The sequence below is a fragment of the Giraffa tippelskirchi genome, chromosome 11 (genome assembly GCF_054371585.1).
Source record: "Giraffa tippelskirchi isolate mGirTip1 chromosome 11, T2T-mGirTip1v1.2.pri, whole genome shotgun sequence".
NCBI classification, from domain to species: Eukaryota; Metazoa; Chordata; class Mammalia; order Artiodactyla; family Giraffidae; genus Giraffa; species Giraffa tippelskirchi.
Genome location: NC_137285.1, coordinates 118,103,842 through 118,128,164, shown reverse-complemented (window position 1 = coordinate 118,128,164; position 24,323 = coordinate 118,103,842). Strand labels below are relative to the sequence as shown.

The window sequence follows — 24,323 nt, the reverse complement described above, 5'->3', positions numbered from 1 at the left end:
GTGTTTCATCCTGCCTCAGCCCATTCCCCGGGAGAGAGAACTCTAGATAATGAAGCCAAGAAACACATGGGGCTCTGGGCCCAAACAACTATACACTGTTTATTGAGAACACCCGTAGATGGTGGGAAGGAGGGATGCCCTGTACCGCATCATGGCCACCACTGACTGGGAGCTGGGCCTGGAGGACACTAGCAGAGCTGGAGGGTGGGCTTCCCATGACTCACTGACCATCACAAAGGTGGGAGAAAGAAGAGAAGGCCAGGCCCGAAAGCCTGGTACCATGCTGCAAATGGGGATTGATTGGCCTTTGCCTTTCAAAAACAGAGGGTCAGGGGAGGGAGGGGCTACTAGAAAAAAATAGAAACTCTAAGATTTAAAAAAAAAAGTCTCATACATGACAAGACAGCATGTGCTCTCCAGGGCCCGAGACTGGCAGCAGGGGCCGCAGGCAGGCAGGCAGGCAGGCCAGGAGCCTCCAGGGGAAGATCAGTGGTTCGGCCGAGACAGTCAGCTGCACATAATTGGCCAGTCACCAGCACCCAGCAAAACTTCATCCATGCTCGGGCAGGGCAGGAAAGCACCCGGCCCCTTGGGAATATACAAATATTTACCAGATTCTCTTTGCTTGTTACAAAAACATAAGAAAGCTTACAGCAGATTATTTACAAACAGTATCCTGGGATGTCGTGAAGGCAGAGGTGGGCTGGCTTGGAGGGTGGGGTCTGTAGAGGCAGAGCAGCCACAGCAGCCCAAAGGGTTCAAGGCTGGGCCCCCTTCCCAGGCTCTGCAAGGCACTGGACTCTGTCTGGGGAAGGGGCTTAATTCTTCTTGTGGAGGAACTTCATTTTGTTGCCTGTGGGCCAGAGAGGGTGACAGTGAGAATGTTTCAGTATCATCGCTTCCAATAGTCCTAACTCTCAGTGAGACAGAAGGATTAGAAAGCCTGGATTGCAGCTAGATCAGGACAGTGAAAACACTCTAGAGCTCTAATTAGGCTCTGGTATTAATCATGAATGGCCTTGGGCAAGCCATTTAACTTCTTTGGTCTCAATTTTCCTTTAAAGTGAGACAAACTATGATTTTATGGTTCAGTTGGCTGAGCTCTTTGAAGGGAGGGGAGCTTTTTCAGAGAAGGACACTCTGCTCCTTCTTAGTAGACCTTCCCCTTATAGCCACGAGGAACACTCACTGGTTCTAATGACCCTTGTGTTCACTCAGGAAGGAGTGCACCCCAAAAGACCCGATTGAGGTGAAGATCTGTCAGATTTCCTGTTCTATCTACAGCCCCAATATAAATTCCCATTGTTGCTGGTTTATTTAGAGTAGTTTGGGGTACAGATCCCCCAGCCACCCCACCCCCTCCTTGCTGAACTTGTCTTATCCGTGACAAGGTTGCTTACCCAAACCACGGAGAAACTTGTTCATTCCACTCTGCTCGGTGTCTGGGAGTTCCTCTAAATACTGCTCCACTCGCTGCTCAAAGAGGCCTGAGGAAGGGGAGGAACAAGGAAGAGAATAGTCCTTGGAGGAAGGGAAGGGAAGGCTCCTGTTGAGAGGACCAAAGGGAACAGATCCCAAAAAGGGGGGAACCAAAGACCTGGCATTATAACTTACAGGAGCATCCTGTCAGAATCCAGACCGGCTCATCAAAACTATTATTAATGACACCTCACTGGTGTTCACTGCTGATGGCCTGGGCTGCATTATGGTGAGGATGCAACGTGGTATCAGAGCTGGCCCCAAGTAGGCATCTTCTCCAGCTCCTTTTAGACATTCTATCATGTTGTTTCAAAAGGTTACACTAAAGGGACAGTACTGGTGGACAGAAGACGTAACATTCCTGAGGTTAGAAAGGTCTTGATGAGAAGAAAAAGCTCTAGAGTGAGCAGAGCTGATGAAATAACAGAGATAACCTTTGTGCTCTGAGTGCAGACTGACACCAACTTAAGACAGAGAGCTGGCTCAGTTCTCTTCAACCCTGGATTCTCAGGACTCCCTAACTGGTGCAATCTGGCCTTTTTCTCTAAATAAGGACCTGTGAAGAGGGGCAAAGTGGAGATAAGCCCCACTCTTTTGCCACAGGGCTCCAGCCTGTGCCCAGCCTAGTGAGGGCACCTTCTGCAGCAGAGGAGAAAGTGCCCTTGGCAGTCCCTTCTAGAAGAAAAGGGATATTAGGAGGCCTGCCCTGGCTGATACTGATGGAGGCTCACTGTGCCTGGCTACTCAGCCTGCTGGTAGCAGAAAAGCCGGAGGAGGAGACCTGATACCCCTCAGAACCCCCCAACCCAGGCTCTTCTGGCCTTACCTTTTGCCCGACACTTTCTCAGCTCCCTGTCTTGGATGAAGCCAGCAAACATCTGAGACTCCATAAAAACTTCAAGAAAACGGCGGATGCTTTTGGAGGCCACAGACTTGCGGAAGGCCTCTCGCTGAAAGGCCCTCTCCCCCTTCTCACTCTGTGTCAGGAAGAGGGAGTAATGCCCAACAGTCTCCACAAAGAACCGGATAAACACCTCTGACACCAGCCCATTGAGGGTATTACATTCTGGAAAAGAAAAGAAAACCTTTGAGGTTCAGGTCCAGAGCCTGCAACCGCAGCCTCCAGGGGATCTTGTCTCCATCTCAACTAAACTGCAGCCAGAACCACTTATCTGTTCTTGGAACTTGAGCTCTTGCGCTCCCAGGCTTGTAACTAGCTCATGAGCCAGGAGGTTGGAAACTGTGCTCTGAACATGGAAGCTGGCAGATACTTGCTGAATGAGTGAGAATGGAAATCAGAGACCAGGGCCCCACTCCCCCCAACACTCCTTGCCCTCTGGTGGTTTCCCTGGCTTCACAGGAAGAGGAAGTTCCCTCCACCTCCTGCAGTGGCTCAAGGCAAGGCCTGAGACAGAGGAATAAGTAGCATCCTATCAGCAAGAAGAGTCTTTGTGGTTGCCAGTTGTCTTTGGGTTTTTCATCCCAAACTTTCTGAGGAAGAGAAGAATTAGAGGCAAGAGGGGAGCTTTGTAGCCTGGGCCACCCTAGAAGCAGCCCTGATGTTATCTAAGTTTCTGAATTCCTTCTGATAAAACATTATACTATTCCTCTCCCCTCAGACCCAGTCAAGCCAGAACTCCCTGAACCACACTGGGAGTTGTTGTTGTTCAGTTGCTAAGTCGTGTCCGACTCTTTGCAATCCCAAGAATTGCAGCACACCAGGCTTCCTTCCCTGTCTTTCACTATCTCCCAGAGTTTGCTCAAACTCATGTCCATCAATTCGGTGATACCATCCAACCATCTCATTCTCTGTCACCCCCTTCTCCTCCTGCCCTCAATCTTTCCCAGAATCAGGGTCTTTTCCAATGACTCGGCTCTTCTTATCAAGTGGCCAAAGTACTGAAGCTTCAGTGTCAGCATCAGTCTTTCCAGTGAGTATTCAGGATTGATTTCCCTTAGGATTGACTGGTTTGATCTCCTTGCTGTCCAAGGGACTCTCAAGAGTCTTCTCCGACACAACAGTTTGAAAGCATCAATTGTTCAGTGCTCAGCCTTCTTTATGGTCCAACTCTCATACACCTGCACATGACTACTGGAAGAACCATAGCTTGGACTACATGGACTTTTATCGGCAAAGGAGTAGGGCTAGAGAATTCTAGGCTAAAGTGAGACCAAGGTCCTATATCTCAGTTTCATCAGCCAGGTGGGTCTGGTGCACAGAAGCAGGGTCCAGGCCCAATGAGGCCCAGGCCCAGAGTAAAGGAAGTCTAGGACCAGCTCATGAACCAGGAGGTTGGAAATTGTGCTCTCAACATGGAAGCTAGCAGATACTTGCTGGATGAATGAAAATGGAAATCAAAGACCAGAGCACCACTCCCCCCAACCACTGCGTGGGGCAGGCCTCACTCACCATCATCAGAGTCGCTGTCTGAGTCCTGGGAGATCAGCTCGTTCTTCCTCTCCAGAGCCTGCTCCAGAGCCGCCTGTAACTTCCTAGGTAACAACGTGTCCTCATCATCCATCTGCAGGAGAAGGGAACCACACAGTGAGCACTTACTCTGTGCCAGTGCTGTCTGAGGAGCTTGAATATATAAGCTTGATTATATAATCTCATTTCATCCTCCCAATAACCCTGATAATTTTACCAACCTCATTTTTTTTTAAGATTTTTTTTATGTGGACCATTTTTAAAGTCTTCATGGAATTTGCTACAATATTGTGTGTGAGCTAAATCGCTTTACTCTTTTAATTATTTATTTATTTATTCATTGGCTGTGCTGGGTCTTTGGGGCTGCGAGAGGGCTTTGTCTCGTTGAGAGCGGGGGCTACTCTTTAGTTGTGGCGCATGGGCTTCTCATGTGGTGGCTTCTCTTGTTGCAGAGCACAGGCTCTAGGGCACTTGAGCTTCTGTAGTTGTGGCACATGGGCTCAATAGTTGCATCTCTCAGGTGCTAGAGCAAGGGCTCAGTAGTTGTGGCAGACAGGCATAGCTGCCTAGAAGCATGTGGGATCTTCCCAACCCAGAGATCAAACCCGTGTCCCCTGCATTAGCAGGCAGATTCTTAACCACCGGACTATGAGGGAAGCCCTCACTTCAGTGTTGTCGGACTCTACGTGACCTTATGGACTATAGCCCGCCCCATGGGACTCCCCAGGCAAGAATACTGGAGTGAATTGCCATGCCCTCCCTTCAGGGGATCTTTCTGACCCAGGGACCGAACCTGCATCTCTTACACCTCCTGCACTGGCAGGTGGGTTCTTTACCACAAGCACCACCTGGAAAGCCTTGTTACAATATTGTTTCTATTTTATGTTTGGCTTCTTGGCCACAAGGCATGTGAGATCTTAGCTCCCTCACCAGGGATCAAACCTGCACCCCCTGCCCTGGAAGGTGAGGTCTTAACACTGGAGCACCAGGAAAAGTCCCTATCCACTTCATTTTAAGAAGAGAAACTAAGGCATAGAGAGAGGTTAAGAAACTTGCCCAGGGTCACAAAGATAAAAAGTGTGGAGCAGGCGGCATTCACTGCCCAGGACCAGTAGGGGTTCCCACCCCAGTATCACGATGAAGTCTCCCCAATTCCTCCATCTTCAGCACCAGGTGGGAAGCACAGTTGGCTGGGGGGGCAGGGAAATCACATTTCTCGGGCACAAGGTTAGACTGCCATGTCTGTCTCTATATTCTGATTCAGTGTCCATATCTTGATGCTTGATATGCAGGAGATAGAGCTCTGTCAGTGGTGTGTGTAACAGACTACATTCCCAAAGTCTACGGCATTAGATTATGTTCCTTTATGTGCCCAGGAGAATTTCTACCACTCACAGAGACTTTTTGAAGTTGACAACAATCACAAACTTTTACATTCCACCACATTCTGTGCATCATGGATAATCCCCCAGCAACTTTTGTCTGCTCTGTGAACGTGGAACCCAGAGCTCAGCAGTCAGCTATGAGAGTGGAGTATGTATGTGACAGTGCTGGGTGCTCTGTACCAAATAAGCACCCATCCTGGGGCAGGCCATGCAACGTCCAGCTCTTACCTGTCGGATGAATCGGTCAGACCCCAGATTCACCATCAGTGCCTGAAAAAAAGAGTCATGAGGGGCAGTGATTCAGGATATGAATCCATGCAATGCCCTCCACCAATCTCCTGGATTCCCAGGGTCAGATAACAGGAAGAACTCCAGCCAGAGACAGGCCTCCCAGGGAGCAAGGAGAAGAGCTGGAGACACAAACAAGATCCCAGCAGTCTCCCCCAACCGCTTCCCCTTCTGCCCTTCCCTCCTGGGGGCTTCTGTTCCTTCTGTCCCATCCTCCCCCTAGCTGGTTCCCCAGATGGCCCACCTCTTCCACAGGCAGCTCCTTCAGTTTGGGGAGGGAGCTGGAGAGCAGGCCAACCAGGAAAGGGGTGGGACAGCAGACGATGTCGATCATGGAGGCCGGGAGGACAGGAATGAAGGTGTGCTGCCAGGAGAAGGGATAGAGCAAGGCCACCACCGCATGGGAGCAGCTGGACAGGGTACTGGTAGACAGACAGACAGACAAACACTGAGCTCAGGCCCAGCACCTTCAGGGAAGGGGAGTTAGTGCCTGCTGGGCTAGGCTCATGACCTCCTTTCATATTAAACCTCCCAGGGCAACAAAGACGCTAAGGAGGTTCAGCCTGGGTCTGACCTTGCAGACTGGTGAAGCCCCCACATCCCCCCTGCTCAGGGCCTCAGGGCCAGTGGCGGGGCCCTCCTTGGTGGCTATACCTAGTACAGCTGTGAAGGTACATAGCAACACCTGAACACACACATACACACACCCCCAAGGGCCACCCAAATGCACAGGTGGGCCTGACCCAGTTTGGGAGGATCAGCTCAGGCCAGGGAGTACAAAGGAAAGCTGAGCAACAGTGATCACAAATTCATAGTGTGTGAGAGCTGGAAGGTCCTACAGAGACCATCTTATCAAGTCCACATTTTACAGCTGGGCTCACTGATAACCCAGGGTCAGTCTGGTCACAAGCGGCAGAGGTGGGACATGGCCAGTTTTCTGGTCTCCCAATCCAGTGTTACGTCTACCATTCCCTACTCCTCTAACTGGAGAAAGCGGGCTGACTGAGTGAGGCTGGCACCATTCTCACCCACTTCCGTCTTTCCTCTCAGGCTCCAAAAAAAGGCCAGACTTCTCAGTGGGTCACCCCTCTCTTGGCCTAGAGGGGACTCCAGGCCTCCAGCACCATATCACAGGGCTGGCTGTCCAAGCAGAATGACCAATGGGAGACCAGAAGGAGAATCTCCCCAGGGCTAGCCAGAAGGCACAGAAGTGAGTGCTGAGGGCTAGTATGGGTCACCAGTCACCACAGGAAACACACCTGACCTGAACCATCTACCTGTCAGGAGAGGAGTCAAGAACCTGCCCCTCACGGCCATATCACAAATGAGACAGCAGCCCAGAGTCATTCTCAAGCCTGTCTTTCCCACCCTGTCTCTCTGCATCTATTGGTCCCACCTACTAACTACGAAGGCCCTGGGCTCTACCTGATTGGCTCCAACAGGGATTATCTTCCTTTCATGACTAATGACCACCAGTCAGAGAACGTGGTTTCAATCCATGACAGAAACAAACCCTCTTTTCTAGAAGGACCTCTGGATGTTCACAAGCTTTCTGGCAGCCAGTGCCTTACTTGGCTGTCCTGCCACCCCTGGGACAACTAAAATACTGCTGGGTCCTGAGGCAGAGACACAGGTATCCTGGCCCTGAGAGCCCTTTCCCTGGGGACAGCACTCTCCAAACCCCAAGGGGACCCACCTGAAAAAGATCTAGAAAAGGGCCATCTCAGGGTCAAAGGAAACACTGATCTCCACAATGCCTTCCAATGGTGCCTGGGGCTTGGAAGGCAGAAGGCTTGTACAACCCTTAGGGTTGATCACTGCAGAGCTTGTGTGTGTGCACGTGCATGTACACACACACACACACACACACACCCTCCCACTAACACAAACATCAGAACTAGGCCAGAGGGGATAAGCACTTGTGGACAACCTAAAATGTGAGCAATGGAACAAGAGCTGGCTGGACTCCAGCCCTGTGTGCCCTCACTGGGCTGCCTACTCTGCCCTCTCCAGTCAGAGACAGACCTCGAGCAGGGAGGGCATCTTTTCTAGACCCAGGATTGGCAGGACTTGAACGCTAAGCCCGGCCAGTTCAGGACCCTGGGGCATTTTCCTCCAGGAACAGTCCAGGAATGTGTTCAGAGGCAGCTGCAGCCACAGGAAACAATCAATGTATTCACAGCCCTGCTGGAGCCAGGCTCGGGGTGGGAGGTGGGGTGGCAAAAAGGAGGCTCTGCCCTTGGTGAAGGAGTGAAACCTTCAGGGAAAGAAGCCTCGGGGCCCAGGCTCTACTAGGGGCATCAAGGTCTGACCAGGCCAGAGCCTCACAGCTAGGCAGCCAAGGCTTTGCTGGCAGACAGTGAACACGGATGGCAGAGAGGCAGAGATGGGGCCCCAGGGAGCTTCCACAGCTGGCTAGCTCCAGCAGCCGGCTCGGTCCCCTCACAAGGCCTAACGGACATACATATAACTGTGGTGTACTGAAACACAGGGCTGTGATGGGAAGCGGGGTTGGGGGGCGGGGAGGCAGTCTTCATTTCTAAACCTGGCTCTCTCTGGAAAAGCCAGAAGCTTTGGTTTTTCTTCTTCCTCACTTCTCCTGGGCTGAGGGTGGGCCCAAGTTCCTGCCCCAACACCCTGTGAGAGCATTTGGGAGTCCATTTCTCCTGCTTCCTTCATGACCTCCTCATACAACAAAAGAAAGTGCCCAGGGATCCTGGGCTTATTGGCGGAAAAACCAGGAGGAAGAGTTTTCTGCCCCTCATATCAGCACCTAGCATATGTTATGGCACATAGCAGATGGCTTAATAAATGCTCTAAAAGACTAAATTAATCCACCACTCTAAAGAAACTACTGCCCCCCTGTAATGACAAAAAAAATATAGAACATGTTGCTGAGATCTTATCCTCTCCCTGCCTGTCCCACCCACTATATATACCCTTTGCTATGGTCTGAATGTTTGTGTCCCCTCAAACACCCAGTGATATCTGAGGTTCTTAGGTCATGAGAATGGAGCCCTCATGAATGGGATCAGTGCTCTTACAACAAAGACCCCTCAGAGATCCCTCACCCCCTATCTTCTGCCATGTGAGGACACAATGCGAAGCCAGCAGCTATGAACTAGGGAGAGGGCCCTGACCACAATGTGACCATGCCGGCACCTGGATCTTGGATTTTCAGCCTCCAGAACTGTGAGGAATAAATTTCTGTTGTTTATAAGCTACCTAGCCTGTGGTATTTTGTTTATAGCATCCCAAATGGACTGAGATGATCTTTAAAGAAAAAAAAAACAAAAAACCCACCTTGGCTGCCTAGAAGAACTCAGCTTCTATCAGAACACCTCATGTCCAGTGACATTTCCTCCATCCCCTCCCTGACCACAACCAGATCTTGGTATCTGGAATTCCTCTGCCTCCAAAACCATAAACGCCAACACTTCAGACCAAGACATGTGATTTATTCAGCTCTTTTCTTATTCTTCTTAAATCAGCTCCCCTGCCTCAGTGGCAGCTCCGGTCCCTGGACTTCTTTTGCCCTTTCCTAGTCTGGCCAGCCTCCCTACAAGCACTCTCCTCCCCAGCACCCTCAAGGCCCTGACCTCATCCTTCTCAGCAAATCGCCATGTGCCCGCCCTGGGTCACTCCATTCAACTGCCTTCTCCAGGTGACACCCTCGCTGGATGGCTCAGCACTCCTCATACTATCCCTAGTCAGTGCCCTCTCCTCTTTCTCACGGTGGCTCTCCCCAGAGTTCATCACTCTCCTAAAACGCAGCATCCCACAGAGATGCCCTTGCGTCCCCTTCCAGGGGAAATGTGGCTGTCTGCTATAAGTCTCCTTCCTTTCTTACCTCTCTCTGTATAAATAGGTTTGTACCTGTACAATCTTGGCTGCTGCAAAAGAAGCAGCGTCTGTCTTTTTCCCTCCAGCCAAGTCCTCCATCAGGCCCCCAACTCTGCCACCATGTGTGCTCACAAGTCCCGCTCCCTCAGTCATCCTCTCTGACCAGGTTTGCTAACCTACGCTCTCCATTTGATCCTTCTCTCACCACACGTGCAGTCGCACCCCCCCCCACACACACACTCTCCACATACTAACACAGTGGCTGGCATATACTAGGGCTCGTATACACGTTGCATTCCTTAGCGGATATGTCTTCCCCACTTCTTCACCTCGCCTGCTGAGCCCTACCTGAGCTTATCTGCCACAAAAATGACCCGACGCTCCAACAGCAGCGAGGCGAAGATTCGGATGAGCTGGCGCACACTGAGGCAAGTAAAGAGGCACTCGAAGTCCACATGCTCCAGCCGGGAGTCCGTGGGCCGTCGCAGCTCTAATACCTGCAGGAGAGAGGTGGGGGAAGCGGGTCCAGGCAGATCAGGTGGGTGCCACTCCCAGGACCCGCACAAAGCGACCTGAAGCTCGCTTCCCTCCCCAGTCTCTCTCCCGACGCCTCCACTCTAACGCCTCCACTCTACCGCCCGCTATGCACCAAGACCCAGTCTCCTCCTCCACTCAGACCACAGCTCTGTTTCCACAGTCCTCAGGCCCCAGCCTGCGGGCAGGAGGGCTCACTGCGAACAAGGCGGAGGCTCCAGAAGGGGGTGGCCAGGCTCTGGGGGAGGGAAGAGGACAGCTGACCGCTCTTACAAACCAGGAGAGTGAGGGAGTCTCCCTGCACGGTCCTCCCTGACCTTTTGCCCATCTCAGCCCCTGCGGACAGACCCCCACAATGGATCACGGCCCCCCCACGTGGCTCTGCTCAACCCTCACCCATCTGTGGAAGGACAATGCTAGTGTCCCTGTTGCCGCGCCCCCTCCCTTTCCTGCACGGAACTGTTTCCTTCCAGATGCTCTGTCCTGGCCTCACTCAGCATGTCTCATCCCCGAGCTAGGGACAAGGAAAACACTGGGAAATGGCTGGCTATTCCACAGCCTGGCCAGGAAGAGGCCTTTCTTGATCAGGGCCAGACCTAGCCATCTTCCCTCCAGTGGGGTGGTAAGACCACTCCCAAGGTCAGCAATGTGGCACAGACAGCACTTCCCTGGGGGCAGGCATGAGGGTGGAGGGTGGCGATGACCCTGGCAATGAGAGCAGGGGGAACTGATGGCTCAGGCCAGGATAAAGTGGCTCTCATCGGGGCCTGCCTGGTCCTCCCCTGGTTCCTCAGCGAGGTGGGCAGCACGGACATGTAGGCCTCCAGAGAACCAGGAGGGAAAACGAACTCCTTTTCTCAGCCCTATGGAGTCAGAGCTCTCCCCCAAGGGCTTTAGCCATCATCCCATTTGTTCCTCCTAACTCCGAGTTCAGTGGTCATCCCTCTGGCCCCAGGGAAGCAGCACAGGGGGCACAGGTTGCCCCGAGGATGTGTCTCTTTTCAGAGGTCTGTTTCCACGCTGTCTCTCCCACCCGATGGTGACGTCCCAGAGGTTCGGCGTTAGCAGGATACAGGAGACACCGGAAATGTCAGTGATGTGGGCTGAAGGAACCCCACACCGCCATCACCCCAGAGGCCTCAGCACACCTCCTACTCCTACCCCTGCACCGGAGGAAGTCACAGCGAGGCTCCCCTAAGCCTCCTGCCTGAAAGCCTGCATGCAGTTGGCGCCCCATGCCTGGTACCCGAGAGTCTGGACTCCTCCAGGGAATAAGCGTTCACACAGGCAGCTTGGACAACCTGGGCTTCCTTTCACTCACCCACCCCTCAAGGAGATCATAGTCTGGTGGGGTTAAAGGAGCCTGAACGATCAGCCCATGAGCTTGGTGTCAGGCCAGGGGAAAGGTGTAACTTACATCTACACAGGGAGCCGAGAGGGCTGGCAAGAAGGGTACCCATCCCGTCTGGGGTGGGGCCGGGGCAGGGCGGGGGCAGTGGCTCAGAGCACAGGATGCTTAACTTGGTTGCCCAAGGAGATAAGAAGGCAAAAGGAAGCAGAGTTCATGGATGTGAGAGGAGGCTGGTGAGTGGGCTGGGCCCTGTCCTGAAAGACTGACTCCCAGGTACTGCTGTTGGACCCTCAGGGAAGGGTTACAGGTCCTGCCCCCAGGCTACATGCATGAAGCAGAAAGTCCATCCAAGAGAGGGTGAGAGAAAAGATGCCACAGAAAGGCCTTGAATAGTACTTGCCACTCCCAGCAAACCCAGTGCTTCTCTAGTCAGACCCTCTCTGCTGTCTGCAACAACGAATATATTTATTTCTCCCTCTCCTCAAACCCAGCACCCACCTCTCACTCTCAGAGGACAACCTTATTTCCCATTTGGAGAAAACTGAAGCCGTCAGATGAGAATCCAGGATCTATACAAGCCATAGCCCTTCCCTGCCATCACACCAGAGAGGACCCCTCTCTCCTGTCTCCCCACGGAGCCCACTGCCCACCCCCAGTCTCACTGTCCCCTCTGCTGCTGCCTTAACCTCTCTCTCCCTCTCTGGGCCATTCCCACCAGCACCCAGACAACCACCTTCAACAAACGGGCTCCACGTTACCGTTCAACCACGGCCCATTCCTCCCCACAGCCAAGCCTCTGGAAAGCTATCTCTGCAGGCCATGTCCCCTTCTCAACCCCATCCACTTCTCAACTCTCTCCACTCAGGCTTCTTGGCCCTCTGACCACCCAAGGTTCTGGAATTCTGTCTTGTCAAGGCAACCCGCCACACCTGGTCCTGACCTCACCTAATCACTCCTTCCTTCCTGAGAGGCCCCTTCCTTGGCTCCTGCTGCTGCTCCTCTACTGCAGGACCTCTAAGTGCCGGAGGCCCTCAGGACTTTCTCCTCCTCCCCGTCTACACTCTTTGCTAATGTGCACAAAATCAACTCTTCCTCCTCACAGACCTGCTCCTCTCTCAGGTGCTCCATTGACTACCCTGTTGCTCAAGCCAGAAAGCTGGGAATCAGCCTTAAAGTCTCCCTAACACGAGTCCCCATTTCCAGCCACTGCAAAGTGCTATTGATCCTAGTTCTAAAGTACATCTCAAATCCATCTTCCTCCTTCATCTTTCCATCCACACCTTTATCCCAGTTCCACTCATCTCTTGCCTATACGACTGCAACAATACCCAAGCTGGGCTCCCTGTTTTCACCCCAGTCCACTATCGACATAGCAGCCAGACTGGGCTTTTAAAATCATTTTCTCAGATCCTAGAACTTAGCTTGAGATACATTCCAAAACCCTGAATTTGGCCTACAGCACACTGTGACTGGGCCCTGTGGCCTCTGAACCCTGCTCACTCCCTTTTTCAACCATCTTGGCCTTCTCCAGTTCCCTGACAAGCATACACACTTTCCCACCTTTTGCCTTTGGGTGCTGTCTGTCTACCTGGCATAATCCTTTCCCATCCACATCCTTCTCTTTCAGTCTCCCTCTCCTCACTTCATCCACTTGACTCCCCTCACCCTGGGTCTCCAAGAAAAGGTCGTCTTCCTCAGAGGAGGCCTCCCCTGGCCCTTAGTCTCAAGGAGATGCCCTGTCACACACTCTTCCTCCTGTGCTGTCACTTGGCACCTGACACTCTGGGGAGTTATCTGTTTCTATGGGCAAGTATTTATTTAACACTGGTCTCTTCCACTTGACCATGAACTCCACAAGCACTGAGCTGTGCCCCTCTTTAACTGTATGACTCTGCCCCGAGGTCCGCAGGAACCCTGACCGTGAGAGGGCACATATTCCATAAACATCTGATGAATGACGAAGAGGCGGCCTGCAGTTTAGTCCAAACAGGTCAGGGGAGGCCCTGGGAGTTGCAGAGAGGTGAGCGACAATCACAGTTCAGTCACTCAATTTCTCAGTCCCTGTCAGTTGAAAAAGTGAAAGTGAAGTCGCTCAGTCGTGTCTGACTCTTTGCGACCCAATGGACTGTAGCCTACCAGGCTCCTCCGTCTATGGGATTTACCAGGCAAGAATACAGGAGTGGGTTGCCATTTCCTTCTCCAGGAGATCTTCCCAACCCAGGGACTGAACCCGGGTCTCCCGCATTGTAGGCAGATGCTTTACTGTCTGAGCCACCAGGGAAGTCCCTGTCGGTTAGGTGTACAAATGTGCTGAGCAAGGAAGGGGCCGTGTTCCGCACCCTGGAGACTGAGCCGTGGGCTCGCAGGTCCCACCCCAGCCTCAGTCTGTGACCTGACAGAGGAGGCAGCAGAAATCCCTACCTCATTGCCAGCCCCTGGCAGGAAGGTCTTCACTTTAATGGTCTTCCCTGGGGCAGGGAAGGGTGATTCCATGAGACTTCTCATGAAGGGATAGACCAGAGCAGCGGAGATCCCACGCCGGCGCTCCACCTCATCAAGGACCTGTGCCCACCGCCAGCAGCCCAAAGAGGAAGGAGGTCAGGGCGCTGCCCTTCCCTACCTCCTGGGCAGAGAAGAGGGCACTCTGGCATCTGACTGGTCTGGGCCAAAAGCTGGGAGCTGGGAGCTTCACACCTCACCCTTCCCATGTCCCTGGCCACTGTGAGGGCTGTGCTCCCTAACTATTCCTTGCTTCAGACCCCAAGAGTGAGTAGCTGGGCAAAGGAAACACCTCTTGAGAGTGGAGTTCCTGGGCACTTGGCTTCCCCCAGGGTCTCTGTCCCTGAGGACTCGGCTCGCCCACGGCCCAGGGTGGGATGTGACATGAGCAGACGCTGCCGTGCAGGAGCTGGTGGACAGGGAGGGAGTCAGACTGCCCTCCTGCACTTGCCCTTACATTCTCGCCTTCTCTCACCCTCTCTCTCACACACACAGGTGGTTTTCTCATCTAAACTGCATGCAGATTCTCCTGTGGGAGCTGTCAGATGGGGGAAGGGGACAGGAAGTAAGCCAGAGCCCTCTTACCTTGGAAAACAAGCCGAAGCAGCCAAGGCGGCTGATGACACAGTACACCTCTGGCAACCGAGGCCCTTTCCCGCTTGGCTGGGCCAGAACAAGGAGAGAGACACAGACACAGAGAACACGTGGTTACTACACCTGGCTCCTTTTCCTTAAGATCTGAGGACCAAGCACCTCTCTTCTAGTGAAAATCTCTCCTAGTGAAAGAAGACTCCAGGCCTCTTCTGAACACCTATTCAACCAGGCCCTCAAAGGAAAGGTGGCCACTCTTTGGGGGTCAGCTTCAGCCTCTTCCGGGCCTTCCAGCCCAAGGTGCCAGGATCCTGCCAAGAGCTACAGGCTCTGCCCTTCCTCCCAGAGGACCCTGGTGGGGGCTGGCAAAGATGAAGCAGTATGGCAGAGGCTATAGGATGATCTGTGGATTTACATCCCTAAGTCCCTGGGAGCCTGGTGGGAAGGACAGGGACTTGTATACATTCTTAGGGATGAGCCAGGTGGTCTTCTGCCCCCCACCGGACACATTCTGCAACACATTTCTTTTCTCAGTTGCACTTCTCTCCCTTTTGGATCATCCCAATTCTAGAAAAGCAAACTGACACTAGATAAGGCAAGCAAACTGCTATTTATTGAATGTTTACCGTATCTGAGTCCTGGGCTTAGAACTTTCCAAAAACTTGTTAGCTAGGCATTATTGTTCCCATTTTATTGATGAGGAAACTGAGTTCAAAATTAGTGAGCCATCACTCAAGGTCAGACATTTAGAAGTCATGGAACCAGGAATCTGTTTCTGCCTCTGATTTGCTGTGCTACCTCTGAAGTAAGCTGCCTTCTGACAGAAAGGAAAGAAAAGAAACACAAAGACACTGGACAGAGGCCTGTACAGAGTAGAGGAGAACAGAGTCATAGGGGGATCTGAAAGGTGGGTAGCTGGAGGAGAGGTGGGAAGAGAGCTCCCCAGGCCTGGAGCCCCCAGTGCAGGCTGGAGGGAGTCCACAGGAGCCGACTTCTCCAGCCAGTGGCTGGCAAGTCTCTGTGGCTGTTTCTGGCTCGGAGGCCTGAAGGGCCTGGCCAGGCCGGGTGGGGAGGGAGCAGAGCAGCAGGTGCTGGCCCCTCATGCAGGCCGCTAAGCAAATGCAGATGGGGCTATTTCAGTCTCCAAACCTGCTGGCCACACGTCACAGATCTAAAGAGAAGGCAGAATCTGTTTTTGTCCATATTAGGCCTGAAACTCACTCCTCTCTTTTTCCCTCTCCCCCGCCTCCCCTAAAACCCCAAGTGATTAAATCAAGTATGTGGGATTTGGGTTAGAATCATTGTGTCCAATCTGTAGGAATGCCGAGCGAGTGCCAGCCCCCTTGGCAGGGGCCCAGCCCAGGCCCTCTCTGAGCACGCCAGGACAAACACGCTCTTCCCTGGGGGCGGTAGGCCCACTGCAAAGGAGCAGCTCTGCTCCATCTCTGCTCCTGCTAAAGCAGCCTTCGGAACGTGCCCCTCCAGGTCCAGGTGAACCCGCCTGGCTCCCCACCTGGCCTCTGTACTGCTCCACATTCCCTTGGCCCCACTCACAGGCATTCTATAGCCAAGTATTCCTCTCCCTGCACTACCCTGTGGGGTCATCTGGGAGTTCCAGACTTGGGGTTTTAGAGCTTGGAGTCAACCTGGCTCTAGCTCTTACTGGCTGTATGACCCTGGGCAAATCATTCCACATCTGAGTCTCAGTTTCCTAATCTACAGAACAGATATAACAATGCCTCATGGACTATTATGAGGAATAAAGAAAATGACATGCCTGGAACATAAAACAAATCCCAAATAATAGTTCATTCCCCTTGTCCAACCTTCTACACTGAAAGTCCTACCTCCTCTACTAAAGCACCTAACCCACTCTAGCACTCTCGGTTGCTCAGTCATGTCCAGCTATTTGCAACCCCATGGACTATAGCCCACCAGGCTCCTCTGTCCATGGAATTCTCCAGGCAGAATACTGGAGTGGGTTGTCATTTTCTTCTCCAGAGGATCTTCCCGACCCAGGGATCGAACCCAGTCTTCCTGCACTGCAGGCAGATTCTTTACTGTCTGAGCCACCAGGGAAGCCCTAAAGCACCTGAAGTTCCTTGAAAATAGGATCCAGGTCTAACCCATTTTTATGCATCTTCAGCATGCTGCCTAACCCTCAGTAGGTGTGTGGTACATGTTTCTGAATGAATGAATGAGCCCGAATCCTTCATTTGGGGTCCCTGCTATATATCACCTTTGCCTAAGATCCCCCTCATCTGCCCCTTCTCCCACTAAGGCCCAGGAACCTTGAAACACTGTCAATAGCCCAAGCCCACAACATCCCTAGTGAGCCCCAGAGGAGCATGTGACAGGACTCTCTTTACCCCAATCTAATTCCCAGGACCAGTGGGAAGAGGGATGGGGTAGTGCTTCTCTACAACATGTCTTATGTTTTTAAAACCCTTCCTTTCCCCTTGAGCTCAAGGCATCTCTCCTAGAATCCCACAGAAAGTTACTGCTCTGTCCCTGCTCAGCCTCCAGTCCTACTAGATCAAGTGCAGGACACACATCAGGCTGGCCAGGGGTTGGGATGAGGAATGTTGTCCTCCACCCCAGTCTGATGTACACACACACACTGCTGGGGTGATGTGGTGCTGCAACCCAGAACCAACAATCTGAGCTCATAAGCCCAAAGAAAATGAATGAAAAGAAAAAGTATAGAAGAGCTAAAGACATATGACATCCCCGTAGAAAGTGATCTAATCTCTTCCCTTATTATAGATTATCTCAGATCCTGGGGCCCAATCAAAGTGGCTACTTTAAGTCCTGCCATCCCAGGAGTGGTGTGTGTGTGTGTGTGTGTGTGTGAGACAGAGGCCGCAGGGAACATACAAAGCAGTAGAACACAAGAGTTTCTACAAGCTCAAGTTCAAGAAGAGCACATACACATAGAAACTCTGTGGCCCAGTCCCTGAGAACCAAGTGGCCCTACTTACCAGTAAGCGCCTGCAGTAGCCAAAGCGTCTGCTGCCATCTTCCCCAGTCAACATGAAAGAGAACGTCTCACTGGAACAGGGAGAAGTCTGGCATCAGGAAAGTACACAGGACCCAGGAAACAGCCCCTAAGAAGAGGGGCTGCCATCCCAGGGAGGGGGTGAAGGACCAGGCTGCTGCAGGAGAAGACGCAGGGACTAGAGTGGGCCCTAGCCAGCTGCCCACTATGACAGGGGTGGAGGAGATTCTGCCAGGTCAGGCCCTACCTGCTGTACTCTGACACAGGGAGCCAGTCCTTGGCATCAGGGAAACAAAACTGGGGAATGGCCTTGAGCCTCTCCTCTGCCTCCCGCATCTGCTTGGTGGGTCGGTCCAGCTGTAAAGAAGAGGGATATGGGGAGAAACAGATTAGAGAAGACATGGAATCTGGGGGTGGTGGGAGGTAGCTGAGAAATATCCCCCCCATCCCCAGCCTTGCGAGTCCTAGGTGGCATTCTACCAACTGGCGTGCTTCTCAGCAGCCTTGACCCCACTCACAATTCTTACAGAGAGGTCTGGGTGTGGAATGAGTCATCATTCATTCATTCATTCAATATATGCCAAACCAGCACTTTCTATGTGGCGCCTGGCACTGTGCCACGTGCTGGGCTACCAAGGGACCACAAAGCGGATGGTGTCCCTGTCCCTGTGCATTCTGGCCAGCAGAGTGAGGTAATCAACAACACAGTCTCAGAGGGGCCACAGAGGAAATAAACAGGGTGATACGACAGAGATAACTGGGTGCGTGGGGCTGCTTTAAAGTATCTAGAAAGATCTCCTGAAAGAGGTACAATTTGAGCAGAGAATGAGAAAGAGCCAGCAGCCAAATGAAGAGCTGGAAAAAAGAAGATTCCCGGCAATGACAGAGACAAAGGGCTTGAGTGTTACAGGAAGTGAAAGGAGGCTGGGTGGCTGGGCTGGCTGGGGATAAGCAGGGAAGGAGCAGTAAGAGCTCAGGGAGGTGGGGGAAATGGGGAGAGAACGCTGATGGGTACAGGGTTTCTCTGGGGAGTGATGAAAATGTTCTAAAATTGGTCAGATAAATGTGACTATACTAAAAGTTATTGAATGGTCTGATTTAAACAGGTAGATTAAATAGTATCTCTTATTTAATAGATTAAATTGTATCTCAATAAAGTGGTTGAAAAAGAGAAGGAAGACAGCAGTAGTGGCTGGGGGCCCTTCTTCAGGACCTTCGAAGTACTGCACACAACGTGGATCTGATTCTAGCCACACTGGGGGGTGTTCTCTCCGGCCTCACCCTCCGAATACTCGCTGGCCCAAACCCACTACCTCTACTCCCTCCTGGCTCCAGGGAGCCACACTCAGGGCTGGGGCAGTGAGGTGGGTCCCTACGGCAGGAAAAGGATGGGCCAGGCAGAAAGGCAGAGGCCGAGGAGGGGCCGGGAAGGAGGGAGGGGTCGCACCTTGGGAAACTGGTAGGAGACCTCGGGGAGGTAGGTGTTCCGGGAGGGCTTCTTCTTGAGGGACACCACCACGAAGTACTCGAACAGCTCCCGCTCCTGCCACTCAAGCAGCTCCAGCTCCAGGGTCCGGTAGCTGGGCGCGCGCTTCAGCATGGACTGGATGTGGACCAGGCGCTGTGTGTGGGCTGGGGGCGGGCCACACATCAGGACAAGACCCCGCGTCAGCCCCCGCCCCACCTCACACTCAGCGCTCCATCCCGGTGGGTCACCTCTAAGTGCAGGAGCCTAGCCTGACAGTCTGACCCCCTGCGGTCTGAGCGAGACTTGGCAGGAGCAAGGTGTCTATCTGTATGCCCTGACACAGGGAGCTGCTGGTCTGGGCCTCCCGGAGCCTCTGGAGGCTGAACTGGGACCAATAAGACTGTCTGAGCCAGTCAAACCCAGGGAGGCATCAAGATACCCACACATCCCTGGGCCAACAGGGCGAGAAGATATGAACATCCATGAAGCCTTCATCCTAGGGCCCCTAGCAACCTTGGACTTGGACCCTTCCCCCTGTCCTCAGACCCAAAGTCCACCTGCCCACATGCCTGGGGACGAGAGAAGGAGGGAAGGAGGGAGCTCCCAATATTGATACTTTAATCATCTAGGAAGGTCTAAGCAGGTTTCTCGGTAGAGAAAGAAGAGAGATTTGTCCAAGGCTCCCGGAATGTGAAGGTCCCAGAAACTTTCCAGGGAGGTGGCAGCTCTCCTCTCTAGGGAGAGGGAAGATGAGTGGCCTCAGGGCCTCGCAAGCACCAGGATCCTCAGACTTCAGCACATTTCTCACAACCAGAAGAGGAACCTGGAACCCATCTCTGACCCTCCAGACTCACAACACTTATCAGGCAAACCCAGATGGACAATGAATGGCTTACGAAAGTAGGGGGAGGGTCACCAGCCTTAAATTTGGAAAAGGGGAGATGTCTGAATTTAAGCTCACAGGGCCGAGCTCCGTGATGGAAGGAATGGACTCCCCTAGAGCTCCTTGCTCTGTTGGCCTCATATCCTGCCTGCCGATGCCCTTCCCAACTGGGCCACTTTGGGACGCTGGGACAGCAAAGGCTGATAGATACCCTTCCACCAGGGCTGGGAAGGGGTCCCTGCTCTCTAGGAGCCACGTCTCACCTTTGAACCTGTCATCAGAGTCGCTCTCACTCTCGCTATTCTCATCTGGAAAAGTCAGAGCAGAGTGCACGCTGGCTGAGCCGCTTCCCCACGGTAAATGTCTTCTGTGCCCCCCTAACCACCCCCCCACTCCCCCCCTACCCTGGGCCTCGCTCATGAGGGATGGACCTCATCTGGGCTCCAGTGGGCCCCCGGCCAGGCACAGCATGGCCCAGGGCCAGTGTCCCTCGGAGCTTAACCTGCAGGTGTTAATCTATACACAGACTCCTATCAATCTAGTCCTGATCTGGGAGAAGCTGAGGGCCGAAGCTGGAGGCTGAGCCAGCAGAGAGGCCTGTGGGCCTGGAACACAAGGGTCCTGCCTCCAGGAGGCCAAGATTTGAAATGGGAAACAGACCACAGTGCTCAGTAAGTCTGGCCTTTCCTTTTGCTGGACACAGATTCCCACACCCACCTCCCCCCTATTTAGGCCTCACAGCCCAGCGTCTCAACTAACCGTTCCCAGGGCTTTCTTCTCTCTTTGGCCCTCCCCTCCTGTGTGGCCACTTTTTGGCAGGGCTCTACCCTCCTAGAAGGCAGGTTGGCCCATCGAAGGGTAAACTGAGGCTAGTCCTTGCATCTTCCCACTTCTAATGCCCAAAGGCCCCAGGAACCTGAGCCAGCTCGGATGTCCAGGCCTACCTCTCAGTGATGATGTCTCAATGCTGGACATAGACAGCTTTTTTAACCTCTTCTTTCCCCTCTTGGCATTGTAGATGGAGTTAATTCTTTGGACAAGCTGGGTGAGAAAAGCAGGGAGGGTGAGGTAACCCTAACGCCATCTGGCCCTGCTCCTAAGAAGGCTGCTGACTTACAGAGGCCATCTGTTCCCCTGCTGGTAGAAGCCTTCCGCCCTCCCTTGCACAGGGGCCCAGTACTCGTCTCTCTGCTACACTGGCCCCAAAGGCAAGCCGGTAGCTCTCTACCTATTTGTCCACTTAGTGGTCTCCTGTCCCCAAGACAAGGCTCCTCATTGAGCTCCCCAGAGGAAGGAACTGTGATCAAACCAGACAGGATGGGAGCTCCTGGGTCTCAGGAGTCACTGAACCAACTGAGACAAAGAGCTGCTCAGAGGCAATAACAGGAACAAGGACTGAGCCTTCCCCCTCCGGGCTACCACCTGGGGCCCCGGCAGGAAGGAGCTAAATTCCCAATATACCCGAGCATTGTTTGCAGGCTAAAAATACCACTTGGCTAAATCCTGCTGCTCTGGGCTGGGGATCTGGGCCTGGCTGCCTGTGTGTGCGCGCAAATCACTGCTGAAAACTCTCAACTCAGAGAGGTACAGAAAGGAAGACCCGCCTTTGAGTCCTAGGTCCCTTACAGCCGAGATGTTTCTGTGTATACAGAGACTTTGCACACCCCACGCTCACACTAATGGGGAGCCTCCTAAGGACTGCCTCCATCCAGTCAGTGGCGTGGAGCACTCCCTGGGGGCCAGCTAGCCTGTTTTCCCCTAACATCTGTGCAGCATTAATCACTCAGTGCATCTTTATTGATAAGAAAAGAGAATTAGCCAGATGAAAAACAAAAGGCCAGTGCCTGGACCCAAAATTGATTTAAGGAGAATTAAGGAAGCAGGCACAGATTAGGAGAGGGAGGGAGGAAGGGAGAAAAGAGCCACGGCCGGCCTGCCTGTCCACCCGCCCACCCAGTCCCGGCCGGCTCCACCTGCAGAGGCTACCTTGGGAACACGACGGGCCCGGCGGCTGGACAGCAGCTCACTGGTGGTGCTGAGGCTGTCCTCGTTGAGGCTGGAGGGGGAAGAGGGCAGGCTCAGCTGAGCCAGCAGTAGCATGTCGTCATGGCTGTGCCTCTTGGGTAACCGTGGCAGCCGGTGGCTCTTCCTTTCCGACCAGTTTCCGCTGCGCAGGGACTGGCTGCCAGGTTTCAGGGTGAGCTGGCGTGGGGCAGGGGACAGGGGAGAGGGCCTCAGCATGGATGCTGTGGCTGGCACCTGTCTGCTGGGAGCTGGACACAGGAGCCACAGGCTGGCCTCCCTGACTTACCCCAAACCCCACCTGGAATTTCCATTGACCAGGGTTTCCTCTTCTAAGACCTCAGCTGCTAATCAGCAGGTCAGGGCAAGATTAGATAATTGCTTCCACAAAGGAAGCTTGACTTCTGCCAGAAAAAAAGAAAGCAGAGACAAAGAAAACTGGGCTGTCATCTGAGTGGGAAAAGAAGGCCAAGTGAGAATGCTGTGGGCGCCGTCTGAGCTCTGGGACAAGGCTGACTCTGCTCATTACCGGGTGTGGCTCAGATCTGTGTTCTGCCTCCCTCCATCTAGACTGACACCCTTCGCCACAGGGCACCTTACTCTGGGTGGAATCACTGCTTGCTAAAAAGGGAGCAGATCTGCACACCTGGCGTGCCTTCCACCTGCCATCTGCATCTAGCATTGCCGCTCATCACTCTTCAGCAAGTCCTCCTTCCTCCCCCTCCCCCAATTTCCTCTTCCTACCCAATCGTTGGGGAAACACACATTCAGTGGACGTTTATTTGAACAGAGCACATTAGAAAGGTAAACCTTCTATAAAAACAATCATGTCACTCCAAGGCCAGAAGAAATAATTTTTATATTCTCTGGGCAGTGTTCTAAAATCTCTAGGAGAATCAGCATTGCTTTGGTAGGTCCAAGATAGGATATCCATCCTCCAGCCTCCTGTCCATCATGGACAAAGCCAGAACAAGCTACAGCTTCAGAGCTCCTTTGCCTCTTCGCCCTTCTCCCCATTTTGCCTCCATCAGTCCATTCCTCAGAGATTCATCCATTCAGCCATTTATCCAATGGGAGTGCTTCCAGATCCTGGAGATACCTATGTGGCTCTCCAAATCCAGTTCGTGGGCCTATCCCTGGCCCCTAAATGCCAGTGCTAAGATCAGTTCTGCAGAATTTTAAGATGCTAACCCAGGCCCTGTTTTCCTGCTTCCAGGAAGGGGAGGAGAAATCATGATTAGACAGGAGACTACAGGGGCTCCTACCTTAGTTTCAGAGCTTAGAGCTCTAGCAGTAAAGGGAAGAAGGTGGGACTGGGTGCCCCCTAAGAGCATGTCTCAACTGTCCACAAGGATGCCAACATGGCAGAGGTCCCTGAACACAGAGCTCTTCCCTGACATCACCTCTGCCAAGTACTAGTGAGGGAAAAAGCCTGAGCAGAAGCTGGCCCTGGCCTCGAGCTGACCCTACAGGCGCGCGTCAGGGCTGCTATTACCTGAGTGGGTGGGTTGTTGTACTTCCTGTCCTGAGGACTCCACATCCTGTGCAAAGAGTCCAAGGAGTTCTCAGACAGCTGCTGGGGTTTTCGTCCTGCTCTTCGGCTCTTTAAGTCCACATCCTCATACGGATTCTCCTTGGGCAGATCTCCTGCAGAGGAGGAAAAGTTAGAGAAGGAAAGAAGGAAATGCACACACACACACACACACACACACACACACACACACAAATAAACAAGCAGAATTCCTGTGAGCCAAAGACAGTGACTTCTGCCTGGCCCTTCAGCTCATGAGTCACACAGCTGCCTGCCCGTCTGCAGTGGGAAGCCCACAAACAGAGCCTGGTTCCGAGTCCAGAAGCCGAACCCTCCCCCTCCCCAATTCAACTCAGCCTTCTCTGGCCTCTGCTTTATAAATTCAAAGATTGCACAAGACTGGCTCAGTCACCCGTGCCTGTGCCCAGCTAGAGGACAAAGCCAACAACAGCAGGCGTCTTTTTTTGGCTTCAGTCCGTCCTCTGCGAAAGCCCCGGAGATATACAGTTCAAGGCAGGAAAGACTTTCAGAGGTCACACAGCTGTCTCTTCACCCCCTGCTCCCTGAGGACCACCTCTGGGCGTGGGTGTGGAGGATTCTGTGAACCCCAGGGAGCCGCGAGGTACCAGGCTGCATCAGACCTGCGTCTCATGCTGTGCAACAGCTCTCTCAGGACATGGCTTTCGTCTGGTCCACTAAGGTAACTCTACACCAGAGCAGTGATTAGCAAGTAGTGAGCACTCAGTATTACTTGTTCAATGAACTGCTCTGACTACAGCATCACTCCACTTCCTCCACCACGGACCTCAGCAAAAAGACAATGGTCATCAATCCCCTTTTGTGATAAACTCTTCTGCTGGGACACACGAGAGATGTGAAAGGCCTGAAGGGAGTTTGGGCTGGAGGGGTCAGGACTCATTTCCAAGCCCCCAAGCACTGTATTGGCACTACCAAGAAATCACAGAAGGTCCAAAAAGCACCGTCCGTCCCTGCCCTTGAAGAGCAACCCCTTCCTACAAGCCC

General features: G+C 53.0%; 1 protein-coding gene across 12 annotated transcripts in view; it reads right to left on the bottom strand.

The window, feature by feature from the left end:
* Window positions 1-73: 73 nt before the first annotated feature.
* Window positions 74-24,323, bottom strand: part of DENND2B (DENN domain containing 2B) — a 197,720-nt gene continuing 173,470 nt past the window's right edge. For 9 of the 12 annotated variants that reach the window (XM_081540766.1, XM_081540765.1, XM_081540768.1 and 6 more), the window contains 16 exons: window positions 23,265-23,416; window positions 21,734-21,949; window positions 20,692-20,788; window positions 20,011-20,055; window positions 18,844-19,028; window positions 17,644-17,753; window positions 17,380-17,449; window positions 14,393-14,470; window positions 13,730-13,870; window positions 9,772-9,920; window positions 5,825-6,002; window positions 5,521-5,562; window positions 3,890-4,001; window positions 2,306-2,545; window positions 1,401-1,487; window positions 74-853 (listed from right to left, as the gene is read on the bottom strand). In XM_081540766.1, the coding sequence (XP_081396892.1) occupies window positions 819-853; window positions 1,401-1,487; window positions 2,306-2,545; window positions 3,890-4,001; window positions 5,521-5,562; window positions 5,825-6,002; window positions 9,772-9,920; window positions 13,730-13,870; window positions 14,393-14,470; window positions 17,380-17,449; window positions 17,644-17,753; window positions 18,844-19,028; window positions 20,011-20,055; window positions 20,692-20,788; window positions 21,734-21,949; window positions 23,265-23,416 (1,937 nt within the window). In that variant the 3' untranslated portion in view covers window positions 74-818. The remainder of the gene's footprint in view (window positions 854-1,400; window positions 1,488-2,305; window positions 2,546-3,889; window positions 4,002-5,520; window positions 5,563-5,824; window positions 6,003-9,771; window positions 9,921-13,729; window positions 13,871-14,392; window positions 14,471-17,379; window positions 17,450-17,643; window positions 17,754-18,843; window positions 19,029-20,010; window positions 20,056-20,691; window positions 20,789-21,733; window positions 21,950-23,264; window positions 23,417-24,323) is intronic. The other 3 variants (XM_081540771.1, XM_081540770.1, XM_081540772.1) reach the window with 2 other exon arrangements.